The sequence below is a fragment of the Pongo pygmaeus genome, chromosome 18, assembly GCF_028885625.2.
Source record: "Pongo pygmaeus isolate AG05252 chromosome 18, NHGRI_mPonPyg2-v2.0_pri, whole genome shotgun sequence".
NCBI lineage: Eukaryota > Metazoa > Chordata > Mammalia > Primates > Hominidae > Pongo > Pongo pygmaeus.
Genome location: NC_072391.2, coordinates 22,563,987 through 22,584,497, shown reverse-complemented (window position 1 = coordinate 22,584,497; position 20,511 = coordinate 22,563,987). Strand labels below are relative to the sequence as shown.

At 42.1% G+C, this 20,511-nt stretch overlaps 1 protein-coding gene across 2 annotated transcripts in view; it reads right to left on the bottom strand.

The window, feature by feature from the left end:
- Positions 1 to 872: 872 nt before the first annotated feature.
- The window catches only part of LOC129016152 (acyl-coenzyme A synthetase ACSM1, mitochondrial), an 80,735-nt gene continuing 61,096 nt past the window's right edge, over positions 873 to 20,511 (bottom strand). The window contains exons 8-14 of one of the 2 annotated variants that reach the window (XM_054455183.2): positions 18,105 to 18,228; positions 15,012 to 15,092; positions 14,381 to 14,482; positions 4,826 to 4,953; positions 3,066 to 3,165; positions 1,734 to 1,853; positions 873 to 1,210 (exon numbers count right to left, since the gene is read on the bottom strand). In XM_054455183.2, coding sequence (XP_054311158.2) covers positions 1,124 to 1,210; positions 1,734 to 1,853; positions 3,066 to 3,165; positions 4,826 to 4,953; positions 14,381 to 14,482; positions 15,012 to 15,092; positions 18,105 to 18,228 — 742 coding nt within the window. In that variant the 3' untranslated portion in view covers positions 873 to 1,123. The remainder of the gene's footprint in view (positions 1,211 to 1,733; positions 1,854 to 3,065; positions 3,166 to 4,825; positions 4,954 to 14,380; positions 14,483 to 15,011; positions 15,093 to 18,104; positions 18,229 to 20,511) is intronic. The other variant, XM_054455184.2, reaches the window with a different exon arrangement.

Below are 20,511 nucleotides of genomic sequence, written 5' to 3'. Positions count from 1 at the left end.
CAGTCACAGAGGGCCCTCTGTGGGTGAGAAGGGGACCATATGTGCTCCTCTCATTCCCAGGCTAGGCCCTTTCTGCCCCTGCTCTTCTCAGCCTCCGGTGGCCCCCTGGTGGTCCACTCTTAGGCCCCAAGGAGGGATGGAGAAAAGGGTCAGGTTACAGAATTCCAGGCCAGGGATGTGAGGAAGGCTCTAGATGCCTGGAGAGGGTTATATTCAAAGAAGGAAAATTGTCTGTGGCCAAGGGATTCTGGGCTAGAGGGACCCTGGGCCCTGGGAGGGTGAATGAGTGGGGTCCTCTGGCAAGGGCTGGGGGACAGAGCTCCTGGGTCACTGGGAAGGTCTGACATGTAGGTTCCTACAGGGGAAAGCTGGAGGCAGGGCTCCTAGGCCCATGGCAGGGCTGCAGGAGTCCTGGGTCCCTAGAGGTTGGGGCTCTCACTCACACACACCAGGTTTAGGTTGGGATGCATGTGCACATGGGCATTATTGGGGGACACAAAGGCAGAAGCCCATTGGGTGGAAGACCATTGGGTGGAAGACCATTTGGTGGAAGCCCATTGGGTGGGGCCGCAGAGGTGGTCTGGCAGGCAAATGTAGTCCCCAAACCAAGGCTGACCACCCTGGACATCCGTCCTGCCCTGGCCTTGCTGGGGCCTCACCCAGGCCATGGGCAGGTGCCTGGAGCCACATGGGGCATCCCTCCTGGACCCCTGTGTCCTGGCTATTGAAGAGTGCTTAGCGCTACCCTGAGATGCTGGTGCCAGGAGGGAGAATCTGGTCCCAAGATATCTCAGGTTGGAGATTAGGGAGAATTACAGAGGGAGGGCATTTAACATAGGTTAATTCCCTGAATAAATGCTCAACACAGGGTATTGTTGATATCAGTATTTTATTACTTGCAATCTGAGTGCTCACCTGGGAAATCCTAAAGATACAGAGGACTTGGAGGAAGCAGAGTAACTGAATTTAATTTAAAATAACACAAACATTGGAATCGTGGCACTCCTGATACTTTCCCAAATCAACACTCTCAATGCCCCACCCTCATCTTCACCATAGTGGGGAGACTAGAGTGGCCAGGGATTTGCCTTAGGTGCGCAGTGGGTTCTGAGTTCACTGCTGATTACATCTGACCAATCTCCTTTTTCCGAAGTTCATTCTGTTTAATCTTGCCAGTGATGGTTTTTGGCAGCTCTGAGACAAACTCCACCTGGTTGAGGATAAAGCAAATCCACAGTGATTTAGTCCTGCTGCCATTTCCTAACAATTCTCCACTCTCCTTCTCTGCCCCTCCACAGTCTCCCATGCAGGCTGACACCATATGGTGGCCTTAATGGAGTCCCCAAGTATTTCAGGTTCTCCCCCTGGCCCCTAGAAGGTGGATGTAGCCATGGGATTTGCTTTGACCCAGGAGATGTGAGTGGAAGTGAAGCATGTAACCTTGAGGCAAAAGAGTTGGGAGCCGTTGAGACTGTCCACCCTCTCCTTCATCTCTTAGAGCAGCTGACAGGTCCCATATGGAGGCTGCTCCTTTATTCTGGTGGCAGAATGAGGAGATGTGGAGGACAGGGCCCAGGAGAGCCATGGAGGACATGAGGCATGAGCAGAAAAAGAGCCTTCAGTGTTGTAAACCTCCATTGTTTGGGGCTGTTTGTTACCTACAGTGATACCTAGCCCGTCCTAGCAGGGAACTCTTCAGGGGCACCAGATCCCTTCCATCTGCCCTCACTCACCTTCCTTGGGTACTTGTATGGGGCTGTCACTGACTTGACATGCTGCTGCAGTTCCTTGATCAGCTGATCCTTGTCATGGGACAGGAACTGTGGGGTCAGGACAATAAAGGCCTTCACCACCTGCAGAATGAAGGCATGGGCTCACAGTGAGTGCCAACCTACTCCATAGCTTAAAAAGTCAATGTTTATTGAATGAGTGGTAAAACAAGGTGACAATGAACCCTACAGTGTTTTGGAAAAGGAGAGGACCAGGTGTAAATCCCTGTATTTCCAATTCCCACTCCATGCCTTGAAAAGTTATTTGACCTCTCCTTAACCTCAGTTTTCTTTTCTGTGAAATGGAGACAATAAAGCTTCCATTCTTCATTTGGTTTCTTTAAAGCTTCTATGAGATAATACATATAAAACATCCAGCTAGTTTACATTTATTATTACTCCCGTCATCAATATTTTCATCATCATTTTTACTGTTATTATATATGTAATTCTGTGCCAGAAACCCAATGGGCATTTCATAATTACTGGCAAGTTATTATTTTTATATTAGCAATGTTATCCAAGTTTTATTGCACAAGGTCTCACATATAGAAGGTGATCAGTAAAGACTTTTTTTTTTTTTTTGAGATGGAGTTTCATTCTTGTTGCCCAGACTGGAGTGCAGTGGTGTGAACTTGGCTCACTGCAACTTCAGCCTCCCAGGCTGAAATGGTTGTCCTGCCTCAGCCTCCCAAGTAGCTGGGACTACAGGTGCCCCACACCCCATTCCACCTGCCTGTCCCCACCACGCCTGGCTAATTCTTTTTTTATTTTTAGTAGAGACGAGGTTTCACCATGTTGGCTAGCCTGGTCTTGAACTCCTGACCTCAGGTGATCGGTCCACCTCGGCCTCCCAAAACGTTGGGATTACAGGCATGAGCCACCGTGCCCGGCCTAATAACACTTTTCAACATACAAATGCATGTATGTTCCGGAGCCACGTTGCTGAGATGCCATTCTGCCTCCACCCCTTAGTAGCTGGGTGATGTGGAGAGGTTACTTAACCTCCTTCTGCTTCTCTTTCCTCATCTATGAAAAGCATAAGTGTTCTTAGATTACTACATTGCGTGAGAGTTAAGTGATTTGGCATATATAAGTGCTCATTAAATAGTATCTAGCATCCTTTTATTCAGAGCCACAGAGAGTCCACAGTGTCCCCTGGTGACCACACCGTGTAAATGCACATGCACACTATGCCCTTCCACCAAGGCTGCACAAGTAAAGCCTGGATGTTTCCCCTGCACCTGCTTTCCTAGTGCCCACGCGCAGACATGATGATCTCTGTGTTCTCCTCACCTCCCCTCGAATCGGGTCTGGGCTGCCCACCACGGCTGACTCCGCCACCGCTGGGTGCTCCACCAAAGCGCTTTCAACCTCTGCAGGCCCGATGCGATACCTGGAGGATGAAGGGTTCTGAGGCACATGCCAGGGCTGGGGTGAACCAAGTCCCCAGATCCCCTGCTTTGGAGTCACAGCTTCCTTCGGCACAGAGGGTGGAGGTCATAGGAAGCCAGAGACCCCTGACTTGTCTGTGTCATGCGCTCAAAGTGTAAAGACCTGGACATTATGGGCTGAGAAATACAAGACTCCGGTGCTCCCGGCTTCTTGCCTCACTGCCTGTATTGATGGAGGAGGGCTAATGTTTTGTCTCCTCAGAGCTTGGCCCAAGCAGCTTCCCCCAACATGAAATCTCTTGGAAGCCTCAAACTTGGTCTTAAACATTCATGCAAATTCTGCATACTATTTCCCATTGTATCAGCAGGATTTTTGGCTTTTATTATATATATTTAAGGCTTACAACATGATGTTTTGATGTACATATATATAGTAGCGCAATTAAAACACTCAAGCATACTAGCATATCCATCGTCTCACATAATTGCCTTTTTTTTCTTTTGTGGTAAGAGCATAAAATCTACTCTCTATGCAAATTTCCAGTGCATCATGTTTTAGAAATTGAAAAAAAAATCCCATCCAGGCTGGGCATGGTGGCTCACACCTGTAATTTTAGCACTGTGGGAGGCTGAAACAGGGGGATCACTTGAGGTCAGGAGTTCAAGACCAGCCTGGCCAAAATGGAGAAACCCCATCTCCACTAAAAGTATAAAAATTAGCTGGAGATGCTCACTTGAAGCCAGGAGGCACAGGTTGCAGTGAGCCAAGATCGGGCCAATGCACTCCAGCCTGGGTGACAGTGCGAGACTCTGTCTCAAAAAAATAAAATGAAATAAAAATGAAAAATAAAATATAAAAATAAAAATCCCGTCAATTTCTCCAAAATATCCAAGGGAAATTGTTACTGTAGTGTAATGTGCCTTTTTATAAATCATGTAGGGGTTAGGGACAGGGGCTCAGAGTCAGATTACCTCAGTTCAAATCTGGATTGCACCCTGTGCTATCTTTGAATCTTTAGGCAAATTTCCTTGCTGGTCAGTGACCCACTTTCCTCGTTAGTAAAATGGGGATAATAATCACATCTCCAATCCAGCTTTGAGAGGTGGGTTGTATAAAGCATTAAGGACAGTGTTTTCACATAGTAAGTACTCCAGGTTAGCTAAATAGTTATAGTAAGTAATATATTTATACTAATAAATAATTTTATAATAATATATTTATTATGCTCATAGATTTATAACAAATATATTCATAATAATAAAAATAATAGCTAAAATTTAGCTATTATTATTACTATGTTTGCCCTGTGACATTTGGTGCTGCATTAGAGGGGCAAAAACATGAAATAGGCTCCCTGAACCTATGGAGACCAAGACAGAGTCTCCCTTCTCAATTCCATTCCCCCCAACCCCACTTTAAATTTCACAATGTCTTATTATGGCTCCTCTCCCAGACCCTCTTGAATTTCATTTTGCTTGATTCTTCTGTGTGCAGAGAAGGTTAGGGAGGTGCACTGAAGCCTGGAATCAGGGCACCATAGACACGGCTCTATTCAGATTTAGGCTGAAATTTCACCAATGCGTGAAAAAATGTCTAGGTAAGCAAAATTCCGTGAGGCATGTGACGGCAACAACAGCCAGCCCAGCGTCAGCCACACCTACCCAGAGGCATTAATGATGTCATCACTCCTCCCCAGGAAACAAATGTAGCCCTCTTCATCCATCTTTCCTCTGTCCCCAGTGTTGTAGAAGTCCCCGCATTCCACTTCAGCTGTCTTCTCTGGGTCACCCTGCAAAAAGAAGAGAGCTCCTTTGTTGAAGGCAGTGAATTTAGAGGTGATGAGTCACAGCCTTGTGTTCCAATCTGGGTTTGAATTCTGCCTGTTTCTACTCGGTACCTGGGCAAGTTTTGCCATTTCTGAATCTATTTTCATTACATGTAGCACATGATGCATGCGACTGCTCTATGAGTGGTTGTGATTAAACCAATTTCAATGACAATGTTTAAAAATATCAATTTAGCCAGGCACAGTGGCTGACACCTGTAATCCCAGCACTTTAGGAGGCTGAGGCAGGTGGATCATGAGGTCAGGAGTTCAAGGCCAGCCTGCCCAACATAGTGAAACCCCATCTCTACTAAAAGTACAAAAATTAGCTGGGCATGGTGGTGCATGCCTGTAATCCCAGATACTGGGGAGGCTGAGGCAGGAGAATCACTTGAACCTGGGAGGTACAGGTTGCAGTGAGCCAAGATCACACCACTGCAATCCAGCTTGGACAACAGAGTGAGACTTCATCTCTCTTTCTCTCTCTCTCTCTCTCTCTCTCTCTCTATATATATATATATATATATATATTCATTTTGCATGACACTACACTAGAATGAAATTTGCATTATAGTGTGAACCTTGCTTACTGCTATAAGCTCAGCATCCACATAGAGTCTGGACAGATGAGAGGGGTCAATAAACATTTGCTGAGGGAATTTTCTTCCCTAAATACTATCTCATTTGATCCTCACAGAAAGCCTATGAGTCTAGTACGTTTTTAAGTTAACTTTTCATTTTAAGATAAATGTGGACTGGCATGCAGTTATAAAAAATAATGTGGATCGATGCCCTGTACTCTTCACTAGTTTTCCACAGTGGTACCATTTTGCAAAACCATAGATCAGTATCTTAGGCAGAATACTGACCTTGATACAATCCACCAGTCTTCAGATGTCCCATTTCACTTGTGTGTGTGTGTATTTAGTTTTATGCAGTTTTATCACATATGTAGGTTTGTGCATTCCCCACCTCATCAGGAAGATCTCTGATGGTGCTCTTTTATAACCACACCCACCTCCCACTCGTTCCCTCTTCCTCTCCTCTCCCCATAACTGACCCTTTCCTAACAACTAATTTGTTCTCTATTTTTATAATTTTGTTGTTTCAAGAATGTTATATAAATAGAATCATACAGCATATAACTGTTTGGGACTGTTTTTTTTCTCTCAGCATAATTCCCTAGAGATTCATCCAAGTTGTGCGCACAAATGGTTTGATCCTTTTTGTTCCTGAACAGTATTCCATGTTATGGATGTAGCTCAGCTTTTGTTTAACCATTTATCTGTTGAAAGCCATCTGGGTTGTTGTCTTCAGGTTTTGACTATTTTGAGTAAAGCTGCTATGTACATTTGCATACATGTTTTTGTGTGAAGCTGGCACTTTTTTTGTAGCCCATTTTAAATAAAAAAAAAAAACCTAGGCTTGAGGGAGGCATGTTTGCTTGCTCAAAGTCACTCAGCTGCTCCCTGAGAGGGTTGATATTGGAATTTAATTCTTGCTTCATGACCGATTCACTTGACCCCTAAGCAATACCTCTTGTGGAACATGAAATGGTTTTAAGAGCTACCTGAAAAAAACATTTTAAAAACATCAAATTACATCCCTTTTTGGATTCACTTCTGATTGTTCTGAGTATATCAAGTTGATTCTTAGTTTAGTGCTGATATGCTTTGAACTCTCTGGAAGTCTCAACAGGAAGACATGCTTCAGGATCAGAGCTTCCAATGAGAATAGGATTTAGGTAGACTATGAGAAAATTGTTTGTTTTTTTTTTAAGCCTATAGTTATGGTTATAAATGCCTTCTGTTTATGGCAAGTAATACTGTTTTCTACTTGTGATATTAGATCAATGTGAGTGCCTTTGTGGACTGAGTTGAGAGGTACAAGATGACATCAACAACATAAATGGAAGATGGAACCGTACAGGAGTAGAGTTTTTTTTTTATGCAATTGAAGTTAAGTAGGTATTAATTCGAATTAGATTGTTACAACCCTAGGATGCAATTTAAGTTAAGTAGGTATTAATTCAAATTAGATTGTTACAACCTTAGGATGTTGTATGTAATATAGTAATCATAAAGAAAATATCTATAGAATATAAACAAAAGAAAATCAGAAGGGAAAAAAATGTGTCGCTACAAAAAGGAAACTAAATGTAAAAGAAGGCAGTTATAAAGGAAATGAGGGCCAGAAAATATTAAGCCACACAGAAGACAAATAGCAAAATGGTAGAAGCCCTTCCTTATCAGTAATTACTTTAAAAGTAAGTGGAATAAACTTTCCAATCCAAAGGAAGGAAGTGGCTACGTGGATAATAAAACATGATCCAAATATACACTATCTACAAGAGACTCATTTTAGATTTAAAGACATGAATTCTACTGGGCGCGGTGGCTCACAACTGTAATCCCAGCATTTTGGGAAGCTGAGGCGGGTGGATCACGAGGTCAGGAGATGGAGACCATCCTGGCCAACATGGTGAAACCCCGTCTCTGCTAAAAATACAAAAGTTAGCTGGGTGTGGTGGTGCGTGCCTGTAATCCCAGCTACTGGGGAGGCTGAGGCTGGAGAATCGCTTGAACCAGGAAGTCAGAGGTTGCAGTGAGATGAGATCGCACCACTGCACTCCAGCCTGGCAACAGAGGGAGACTCCAACTCAAAAAAAAAAAAGAAAGACACAAATACATTGCAAGTTAAAGGATGGAAAAAATTTTATTCCCTGTGAATAGTAACCAAAAGAGAGCTTGGGTTTTGGGTTGTTATACTAATATCCAACAGAAAAAAACTTGTTTTTTTTTTTTTTTTTTGAGTTGGAGTTTCGCTCTTGTTGCCCAGGCTGGAGTGCAATGGCACGATCTCAGCTCACCACAACCTCCGCCTCCAGTAGCTGGGATTAGAGGTGCGTACCACCGTGCCCGGCTAATCTTTTGTATTTTTAGTAGAGACGGGGTTTCTCCATGTTGGTCAGGCTGGTCTCGAACTCCTGACCTCAAGTGATCCACCTGCCTCAGCCTCCCAAAGTGCTGGGATTACAGGCATGAGCCATCATGCCCGGTCAAAATAAAGTTTAAGTCAAAAGCAATTGCAAAAGATAAAAAACGATGTTATATATTAATAGAAGGGCCAATTCACCAAGAAGATATAATAATCATAAACATATAAGCAATAAACCTCAGAGCCCCAAAATACATGAAGCAAACATTGACAGAATTTAAGGGAGGAGTGTACAGTTCTACAGCAATAGTTGGAGAATTTAATGTACCACTTTCAATAACGAGTAGAAAAACCAGACAGAAGATCAATAAGAAAATAGAGGACTCGAACACCATCACAAATTAATTGGACCTAGCAGACATATACAGGAAACTTCATCCAACGGCAGAAGAACACACATTTTTCTCAAGTGCACATGGAACGTTCTCAAGGATGGACCATATATTAGGCCAGAAAAGAAGTATTAATTAACTTTAAAAGATAGAAATTATACAAAGCATGTTATCAAGTCACATGAAAGGAATTAACAGTAGGAAAAATTTAAAAAATCACAAATTTTTCCAATGTTTGAAAAATTAAACAACATACTCTTAATTAACCAATGAATCACAGAAGAAATCATGAGGAAATTTAGAAATTATCTTGAGACAAATGAAATAAAAAACACAACATATTAAAACTTATAGATTGTAGCAAACACAGTGCTAAGAAGGCAATTTACACATACACTGTCTTAGCCCATTCAGGCTGCTGTAACAAAATGCCATAAACTGGGTGGGTTATAAACAATAGATATTATCTCTTAGAGCTCTGGAGGCTGGGAATGCAAGATCGAATCACCAACAAATTTGGTGTCTGGTGAGGGTTCATAGATGGCTGTCTTCTTGATGTGGCCTCACATGGACAATGGCACTCTTCTGGAGAACCCTACCGGAGTTGCTTTTTAAAGGGCACTAATATCACTAATCATCAAGGAAATGCAAATTAAAACCACAATGAGATATTACCATACTCCTGCAAAAATTGCCATTGTTAAAAAAATCAGAAAACAATAGATTTTGACATGGTTGTGGGAACACTTTTACACTGCTGGTGGGAATGTAAATTAGTACAGCTGCTATGGAAAACAGTATAGAGATTCCTTCAAGAACTAAAAGTAGAACTACCATTCAGTCCAGCAATCCCACTGCTGGGTATCTACCCAAAGAAAAGGAAGTCATTATATGAAAAAGACATATGCACATGCGTGTTTATAGCACAATTTGCAATTGCAAAGATGTGGAACCAACCAAAGTGCCCATCAGCCAATGAGTGTATACAGAAAATGTGGTATATATACACCATGGGATACTACTAAGCCATAAAAAGCAGTGAAATAATGTCTTTCGTGGCAACTTGGAAAGAGCTGGAGGCCATTATTCTAAGTGAAGTAACTCAGAAATGGAAAACCAAATAGCATATATTCTCACTTCTAAGTGGGAGCTAAGCTATGAAGGCACAAAGGCAAAGAATGATATAATAGTGTTTGGGGACTAGAGGAGAAGGTTGGCAGGGGGGTAAGGGATAAAAGACCACACTGTTCAGGTGTCGGATGCACTAAAATTTCAGAAATCACCACTAAAGGACTTATCTATGTAGCCAACAACCACCTGTACCCTCAAAACTACTAAAATGAAAAAATAAAAATGGCACTAACACCATTCATGAGGACCCCATGCTCATGATATAATCATCTCCAAATATTGCACTGGGGGATAGGATTTCAACATACGAACCTGGGGGACACAGAAACATTCAGTCTTTAGCACATACATTAAGAAAGATCTCAAGCCAAAAACCTTACACTTTAGGGAATCAGAAAAAGGAGAGCAAACTTAACCCTAGCATAGCAGAAGCAGGAAATAAAGATTAGAGTTCATATAAATAAAATGGCAAATAGAAAAACAACAAAGAAAATTTAATCAAAAGTTATTTCTTTTGAAGAGATGACAAGTCTTGAGCTAGATTGATTAATAAAAAAGTGAAGATTAAAATTACTAAAATTTTACAGAAATGAAAAGAATTATAAGAGAATACTATGAACAATTGTATTCCATTTACCTAGATAAAATGGAAAAACTACTGGAAATGCACAATCTACCAAAAACATGAATCACAAAGAAATAGAACTCTGAATAGATCTGTAACTCATAAGGACGTAAAATTAGTCATCAAAACCTTCCAACAGAGAAAAGGCCTAGGCCAGATGGCTTCACTGATGAGTTCTGACAAATATTTAAAGAAGAATTAAGACCAATCTTTTTCCAACTCTTTTACAAAATTAAAGAAAAGGAAAAATTTTATAAGTCAATCTATGAGGCCAGCATTACCCTGACACCAAAGCCAGACAAACACTGCAAGAGAAGAAAACTACAAACCAATAACTCTTATGAATATTGATGCAAAAATCTCAGCAAAACACTAGCAAACCAAATCCAGAAACATTTTAAAAGAATTATACATCATGACCAAGTGGGATTTATTCCTGTTTCAACATACAAAAATCAACAAATATAATAAACCACATTAATAGGATGAAAAGAAAATAACCTCAAGGTTTTCTCTCAATTGAAGCAGAGAAAGCACTTGACAAAACTCAATACCCTTTCATGGTAAAAACACTAAATAAACTAGGAAACTTCCTCAACATGATGAGGCCACATATAAAAAACCGGCAGCTAATATTATTCTCAATGGTGAAAGTTGGAAAGATTTTCTCCTAAGACCAAACACACAAGGATGCCTGCTTTCACCACTTCTATTCTACATAGTCCCGGAATTTCTAGCCAAATCAATCAGGCAAGAAAGAGAAATAAGAGGTATCTGAATTGGAAAGATGAAGTAAAATTATCTCTGCATGCAGATGGAATGACCATATATAGAAAACCCGAAGAATTTTAGACATTCAAAAAAATGTTAAAGCTAATAAATAAATTCAGTAAAGTTGTAAAAAACAGAATCCATACACACACAAAAACTCAATTGCATTTCTGTGCACTAAAAATTAAAACTCCAAAGAGGAAATTAAGAAAGCAATTCTATTTACAATAGCATCGAAAAGAACACAAGACCGTAGTACTAGTAATAAATTTAATCAGGGAGGCAAAAGACTTGTACACCGAAAACTACAAAACGCTACTACAGAAAATTAAAGAAGAGATAAGTAAATGAAAAGACATATGATACTCATTTATTGGAGACTTAATATTAAGATGACAATACTGCCCAAAGCTATCTACACATTCAACACAATTCCTGTCAAAATCCCAATGGCTTTTTTGTTGTTGTTGCAGAACTAGAAATACCTATCCTAAAATGCAGGTAGAATCTCAAAAGACCCCAAATTGCCAAAACAATCTTTAAAAAGGTGAATAAAGGCCAGGTGTGATGGCTCACATCCATAATCCCAGCACTTTGGGAGGCCTAAGGCAGGTGGATCGCTGGAGGCCAGGAGTTCAAGACCAGCCTGGGCAATATGGAGAAACCCTGTCTCTACTAAAAATACAAAAATTAGCCAGTCTTGTAATCTCGCCTCAAAAAAATAAGTCAATAAAAATTTTTGAAAAAGGAGAATAAAGTTGGAAAACTCACACTTCCTGACTTCAAAACTTACTACAAAACTACAGTAATAGAAACAGTGTGGTACTGGCATAAAGATAGACATATCATTGCAATAGAATAGAGAGTCCTGAAAGAAACTCTCCCATATATTGTCAATTGATTTAAGTATAGGTGCCAAAACCATTCCATGGAGAAAGGTCAGCCATCAACAAATAGTGCTGGGAAACTTCAATGCCCACTTGCAAAATAATGAAGTTGTCTCACAACACATACAAAAGTTAACTCAAAATGGATCAAAAATATTCTGGTGGGTATATAAAATGGTGCAGCCATTGTGAAAGTGGTTTGGTAATTTATTTCAAAAAGTGCCACATAGAATTACCATGGAACCCAGCAATTCCACATCTGGGTCTATACTCCCAAGAAATGGAAGCAGGAACTTGAACAGATACTTAAACATCAGTGGCCGTAGCAGCAACATTCTCAATAAGCAAAATGTGGAAATAACCAAAATGTCCATTAAGAGACAACTGGGTACACAAAATGTGTTATATACATACAGTGGAAGTTTATTCAGACTTATAGAGGAATGACATTTTGTTACATGCTAAGACATAGATGAACCTTGAAAACGTTATGCTAAGTGAAATAAGCCAGACGCAAAAGGGCAAATGTTGTATAATTTCACTTATATGAGGAACCTAAAATAGGCAAATTCACAGATTTTAAAAAGCAGATTAGAGATTATCATGTGCTGGAGACCGGGGCAGTGAGATGTGGCTTATTGAGTAGAATTTCTGTTTGGGATGGTAAACATTTTCTGAAGATGGGTAATCGTGATGGCTGTACAACACTGTTACTTTATTTGATAGTACTGAATTGTACACTCAAAAATGGTGAAAAGAGTAATTTTATGTTATATTTTATATAAATAAAATATAAAGAAAAAATCAAGTATCTGTTCAAGTTCCTGCTGCCACTTCTTGGTAGTAAGTAGCCTTAGAAGTAGAACTGCTGGGCCTCATGGTGATTCTGTAATTCTTTTACATAAACAAGAAGGGAAAAAAAACCCAAAGAAGTCTCAGTGGAGGAATACTAACATTTCACGGATACGTAGTTGTGGGTATATGTTAGGACTTCTTTGGAAAATAAAATATATCATGCTCAATCAAAAATAAATTAGCTGGGTGCAATAGCTCACACCTGTAATCCGAGCACTTTGGGAGGCTGAGGCAGGGGGGTTACTTGTGCCCAGGAGTTTGAAACTAGTCTGGGCAACATAGGGAGACCTTATCTCTACAAAAAATCAAAAAATTCGCTGGGCATGGTGGTACCTGCCCATGGTCCCAGCTACTTGGGAGGCTGAGTTGGGAATATCACTTGAGCTCAGGAGGTCCAGGCTACAGGGAACTTTAATCACACTCCTGCACTCCAGCTCAGTGACCGAGCAAGACCTTGTTTTTTTTTTTTTTTTAAATATATTTCTTTGGATTATCCCCATTTCAGCTCAACCAGAATCTCTAGTTGGATCTAAGTACTACTATTTTAAAAAATCTCCTGAAATGATTGTAATATGCAGATCTATATCTGTGGTTCTCAAAGTTGCCTGGACATTATATAATATATATGTGTTACCCCATGTTTAATTTTTCTTTCTTTCTTCCTTCCTTCCTTTCTTTCTTTCTTTCTCTCTCTCTCTCTTTCTTTCTTTCTGATATGGTGTTTAGCTCCGCCACTCAGGCTGGAGTGCAGTGGGGCAATCTTGGTTCACTGCAACCTCCGCCTCCTGGGTGCAAGTGATTCTCCTGCCTCAGCCTCCCAAGTAGCTGAAATTACAGGTGCATGCCACTCTGCCCAGCTAATCTTTTGTATTTATAGTAGAGATGGGGTTTCACTGTGTCAACCAGGCTGGTCTCGAACTCCTGACCTCGTGATACAGCCACCTAGGCGTCCCAAAGTGCTGGGATTACAAGCATGAGCCACCCCGCCCGACCTAATTTTTCTTTTATCCAGCCTTTAAGTTGTGCTGCTGAGAAGTAAGGCTAAGTAAGGCCTGTATGTTCCCTTTTTGTCAATAGTATCACAAAGGAACCATCGCTCCCTTGAAACCAGAGTGACGATGGCAGTGACACCAGAAGAGCCACCAATGAAAGTGTCTTTGGAGAAAGGAGATGAAGTCTGAAATCAATTTCAGAGTCTGGTCATCCTTCCATGGCCAATATTGGAAGCTGAGATTTTCCTCTTTGTGGCCATTCCTATCCTGGGAGGGCCATTGCTTATTTGATCAGGAGTTTCAGCAGGTTTCCTTGTAATCCATCTCAGTTTTCTATAATCCCTGGGTTTCTAATTTTTTAAAATCCTAAACCTACCATTTATTTGATGTGCAGATGATGTGCAGTGCTTTTAATCTGCAGCTTTTCTCTCTGTAAAATGGGATAATAGAGTTCCCTGGAGGCTCAGCGAGGATAAGTGATTTGTTTACACTCTGTTGCTGGTAAGTGAGATGGTATTATTTGAATCCAGTCACAGCCTATATTCTTGACTACAGTGGATCATTGAAACCCAAGTCTGATGGTTCTGAAGCCAGTCTTCATTCTACCCCGTCAACCCAAAAGTCCCAGGTGGGTTAGGACAGGAAAGGATGGGAGAACGCACGGTGAGCTTCGAGTTGAATGAAAACTCATTCATTTCATTGAGTTGAAGCAAATAAAAGAGGACTTGAAGAAGCCTCAGGATGCAGAGCTCCCTGTCGGGATCCTTGGGGCCAGGATGGGGGCAGATGGGGGTTCATTACCTCATAGCACTTGAAGAGGCTTACAGGCCTGACAGGCTTGATTCTGATGCCAATGTTTCCTTCTGTGTTGGGTGGCAGGATGCTGCCCTTGTCATCAATGACCTGTAGCAAGAGGCCTGTGAATCATACACTGCAGGAGGCCCCAGCCCTTCTGCCCCACCCAAGCACTGTCTGGCTTATGCATGGGACACCAGTGTGGATGAAATAACGGAGGAAACATCAGAAAATGGAATAAAACTGTCAAAAGCCTTTAAAATAAGCAAATGTGAAACTCAACCAAGGGTCTATGTTTCATGAGTTAGTAGATGTCACCAATGTGTCTTCAAGTTGGAAAACACTGATCAACAAAAATGAAAAGCACCACTTGCTAGAGAGGGCTGCCAGTGCAGCCTCTAGGTATTCTTTCCTACATACTGTGTGTGATGCCCTGGCTGCCAGGGTCAGCGGTGTTCATGCCCACAGTAATGCAGTTTTCAACTGAGGCCTCCATACGAAACTGAAGGGAAAAATGAGAAGACAGGAGGAAGGATGACTGCAGCAGGGAAGTGCGGCTGGTGTTGTCACCTGGTGTCAAATTTTCCAACCCCCACTGAGCCCTAACTGCTCCCTGCCAATGCCCTTAGGACCAGACCTGGACGTCGTAGGGTGGAGTGGCCTTCCCCATGAAACCCGGCTTGATCTTCATTCCCGGGAAGGTGGCACAAATTAGTCCCTGTTCACAAAAGAAAGAAGATTTGGGTTGATCAGAGAGGCTAGGCTGATCACAAAGCAGTCACAATCATACACGGCATCCTCTGCTCAGAGATGTAGTATTCCTCCCAATGGATGCTGCGCAAAGAGCCCTTGTAGGGAAGCTGGAAGGCCTTGGTCTAGGCTCAAGGTGTCGACCCAACTCTATTCCACAGTCATTTTCTGCAACCAGTGTGGTCTGGCTCTGTACTAAGTGCAGAGTCTACAGAATCCAATGGGGAAACAAAGAAAGAAGAAACAGGGTGTTCCCCTGGCTGTGGGCATATAATGTGGGGTGTGGCATGCCCACCATTGAACAGGCATGTGTCAGTTTGCTAGGGGAAGGCCACTAGTCCATCTAACAAACATTTACTCAGGGCTGTTGAGCAGTGATAGGGATCCTGCCACAACTTCTTGACTGATCCTCATGCCAACTTTTCCTCCTGTGTTTGGTGGCAGGATGTTGCCTTTGTCAGCAGTGATCTGTAGGAAGAGTCCTGTGAATCTCACCCTGCAGGATGCCCCAGTGTGTGTGGAGGTTGTCTGGATTGCTTGTGCTGTTCTCTCTGTTAGCACTGCCCTATCTTCATCTGTCTTCCTGATGAACTTGATTCCTCCTTTATTGTTCTCACAAATATATTTATTTCTGTAGCTGCGGGCTTTTCATCAGACCAATGAGGGTTTGACTCTTGACTCCACCACACACTAACTGCATGCCAATTAATCCCTCTTGATCTCCTCCATCAAAGGGCAATAATGATAACACTTACCTCCCAGAGTGCTTGTAAGCGTATGGAAAATTCTGCATAATACAAGGCACACACCATGTGTTCAACGAATGATGACTACTGGCTATTACTCAAGCTCCAAGGGGAGTCAAGGGAAAGATTCTCTTTCTGCAGCATTTCTCCTATACTTCCATTGAAGCCCACAGGGCATTATAATTATTTTTGCTTCTCTGTTTCCTTCAGTAGATAATGAGCTTCCCAAGAATAGAGACTGCCCTATTTATCCCTGAGCTTCCAACATCTGGAACAATAACCATCAAAAATAACAAGGACCAAAGCAGCTGCAATGTGAGCATATACAACAGGTGGGACACCAGCCAGGGCATTATATACTTCTTTTTATTTACCTTATCACAATCTGTTAAGATTGGCATTATAACTTCCATTTAAAGGTGGGTGAGCTGAGGTGAGAAAGCATACATGATATCCTTATGGTCTTAAAGCTGTAATTGGCAGAGCTGAGACTTGGACCCAGGTCTGTGCTCCTGGGATAGGAAGATCTTTGCTCACTGCCACATCACTGCTCACACTGTAGGCACGTGAAAAACATTGCACACATGAGTGAACAGATGTGAAAGTGTTTTGAGAAATTAAGCACCATCTAGTGCTGCAAATATTGGAGTCGCGGGTGGAGTGTGTTGTCCTGGCCCACCCTCCTCCTTGTCCAAATATGACCCATGAGCCATTCAAACATAGGCCCAATGTGTCAGCATTTTTCAGGTCTGGAAGCAGACAAATTAACTGAATTGCTATTATATTTTTTGCAAAATAATGTCAGCTGAGTATGTGAGTTGGCACTAAAATAATAATTTTGCACAGGGCCTGGGATAGCAGTCATCCTCTATGTGCTAGAGGGATGATGGAGACAGAGGGAGAAAGTGGCTCTGTCCAGCATTGGAAATGGATTGCAAATGTGTTGGAAGAGATGCTCACCCACACTGTAATTGATGAGGTCCTTGAACTTCCAGACCTGCATAATACTCTAAATGCCCCACCCACCTGGCAGCTCAGTGATAGTCTGGAATGACACTGTTTGTGTGTATATGTGTTTGGCATATACAGAAAATCTCTGCTCCCTCATCCACCCTGCTAATATCCCACAGTCAAACCTGTGAGTTGTCCTCCTAAACACCAAGCAATGCACTTTTTGAGCCAGCTTCCACCTGCCTCTGCAGCCCTAGGAAGGGTTAGTGGAGTTGACAGGACTTCCTGGAGGAGGTGGTCTCCATGTTGCTGGAGAGAGTCTCCTATGCCACCCACCTTCTGGGACTCCTCTGAGCTGATGATCACAGGGACAGTGTGAAAACGCCCTTAGACGCCTTTTTAAGGTTTTGTCCAAGAGTTTTCAGCACATTGGTCCCTTGATAAGATGACGAGTTGTACATTTTCTTTCTGCAGATAGATTTGGGACAAATTAGCCTAGAATTCTAGAGCCTCTGGTTGGCATCAAACAATGCTGTGCATGCGATGGGGCTGTGTCCCGCACATGTGGCATAATTCAGCACATCTGCTGGGCTCAATCGCTGAGCACATCATGAATATGCAGAAGGGACCTTTCCACTTTGAAAGGAAAACAAACCCCAAAATCACTAAGCCAAAGGGAAAACTCAAGTTGGGAACTGCATCAGTCAAACCTGCCTCCCATTTTATTCCTAAATAAGAGCTAAAAAGATAAAAAACAAAACAAAACTACATGCTTCCCCCACAATTTTCCCACTAAGAAATTCCTTGTGGGCCCCAAGATCATTACAATAAAACAGTTCTGTTAAATTTCACCCTGACATTGATAGCTCATCTTCACAGGTATAGGACACAGAACAGAACTCAAAAATCATCCCTCTGCTCACCTGAGACAAATATGTACCCAATTGCTTTCTCTGACTTATGTTTATCTTACATAAAAATGCAGATTCACTGATCTAGATGAATGCACAAGTGACTGTTCCTCTACCCTTCTCTCACATGTAAACAGCTGATCAAAAACTCACAAGAATGCAACCATTTGCCTCCTATCTACCTCACGTTTAGAAAATTTCTCCATTTTTCCCCAATATCTGCCTTTTCTCCTTTAAATATTGAAGCCCTCAAAATCATCTTTGGAGAAAGGCACAAACCTGTTTCCCAGGTGCGTGTCAATAACCTTAGCAAAATAATCTTTTAAATTAATTGAGACTTGTCTCAGATACTTTCTGGTTTGCACCACCTACCGTTTCCGACTGCCCATAGTTCTCGTAGAGCAGAAGGCCCGTCCGTCTTTTCCACTCCTCCTGATCCTTGGGAAACATGACCTCCCCGCTAGTACAGCAATGCTCCAGGGCAGGGAACCTGATACTTAGAGGAGGACAAGGTGCCAGGCATTGGTAAGCCACCCCAGCTCTGTGCATTCAGAGCTCTTAAGTCTGTCACCCAGATCATTCATCCTTCTAGTTCCTCACTTTCTTATTTACCTTTTGGTCATTTTACAGATGGCCATGGACAAGTGGATGTCACTCACTTCCTGCCAGTCCCTGTGAACTATTCTGGCAGAGGGTGGGTGGGTGGTGGTGAGGCTATTGTGTTCAATGGGGAATGTTTGGATTAAATTTGGATATTAGTGTAACAAGAGGGAGAACTGTATGTTTATCAGAACTCCTCTTGGGGAAGCATTCTGCATAGCTAAGAAGGACATTTTTATAATCATAATGCAGTAAAGGATATGATCTTAAGAACATGCTAGGGTGATAATAGAAACATACATTCTTTTATGGAGCCTACACTGTGCTAAGTAAAGGGCTTTTGTATTTCAGAATGGGAAATGCATGTTAGGGGTTGGAAATGAATTGCTCAGGACATCAGAACAGATTGAGCTGAGTAGGGAAAGAGAGAGGGAGAAGTGTTACAGGGAAGAGCCCTGACAGAAGGAACTGCAGAGAAAACAGAAAAGGCTGATGTGAACAGGAAAAATTAAACTATTTTACCATAAAATATATTTCTTTGACATATTTTGAAATGGCTGCCACTTGGCTAGCAAATAGAGGTGGCCTTGCAAAGCCATCTTTTATGAGGGGAAATGTACATCTATAGAGAATATCTATTAATGCAGCCATGGCCTGCCCTCTTTCTGCTGGGAAAAAGCTGAGTTTTGGGAAGAAAGCTGAGGCAGGGCTTGCTTCCCAAGCCCTCTGCAATGTGTCTAGACTTGCTGGATCCTTGCTTCTAGCCTTCCTAGGCTCCTAGATTGATTGTATTCCCATTATCTCAAGTAGCAGAACATGTTCCTTATAAATGCTAAACCATCACAGCTGTAGATCATGCACCTGTCCTTTGACCTCCTCATTCTCACCACCTGTTTCTTTGTTGGATTACCAATAAATAGCATGGGCTCCCAGGGCTCAGGGCCTTCACAGCCTCCACAGTCTTGATGGCCCCCTGGTCCCACTTTACTTCTCAAACTGTCTTTTTCTCAATCCTTTGACTCCACCAGACTTCGTTGCCCCACAACCTGGTGTTGGGCCTGATCATCCCAACATTCCTGGCTGCCCAATGTGGGGTGATGAAGACCCTGGTGAAGGAACTCTAGATTATGTGAAAGCAGAGGACACATCATGAAAGGACACCCAAGGACATCTAAAAGAAGCTCGGTGGGAAAGTGGAGCACTCGGAAGAATCAGGGTAACAATGGGACAAAGTGAATGCAGACATTCTGTTTATTTAAATTTCTTAAGACATTTGTTATGAAGAGGGGGCTTGAATGTTAGTACTCAGAATTTGTTATCACTCTTTAGTGCAGTGAAGCAGTTTTGCCCATGGTTTCCGAAACAAGGGACTATGGAGTTGGATGAATGGGAGAGAATTGGCAGAGATTTAAAAAAAGTATATAAAGATGGAGGAAAAATTGCAGTCTCGGTTTGGTCAATGTGGGTGCTAATAAAAGCAGCTCTTGAGCCATTTTAAACAGATGATGAGGCAGATTCAGATGAGGAAGAGGAGGACAAGTGTAAAAACCTAACCTCAGATTTTGAATGTGAGGAACAGGAAATGGAGGAAATTAAAGAAATAAAGGGAAACTGAAAAAAGCATGTCTTACTAGCCCATCAGCTCCACATGCTGAATTAAGTGAAGGGCCACCTCCTCTCTCTCCTCTTAATGTGTGAGAAGATGAATTAGCTACAAAACTTACTGCTCCTGTAGTTGCAACATTAAAACCTGGAGCAGTCAGTGGTGCTATACAAAATTCTATTCAAAAGGCTAGAGCCAAGGAAGACCTTGAAGAATGGCAATTTCCCATAACTATAATCCAGCAGGGAGGACAGAATATAGCTAATTGGACCACATTTCCTTTTAAGATGCTCTCCTCCCCAATTTCTACCCAGGTTATCCCCCTTGCAATACAATCTCCAAGCCTTGGCTCCTTGGCCAGGGCCTTAGAACTGATAACCCAGTACTTTAACAACTGGAACTGCGTCTATGACAACATAATAGATCAGGATGAAAATGAATTGAGTAAGTTAAAGGGAGGCACATATTCCTATAGTGGCAAATGGGGGCAACGAGCAAACATCCTTCCACTGTGTTTCCAAAATCCACCTACAAAGGAGAAAGAAAGAGATATACAAGTAGTTAAAGAAAAAGCAG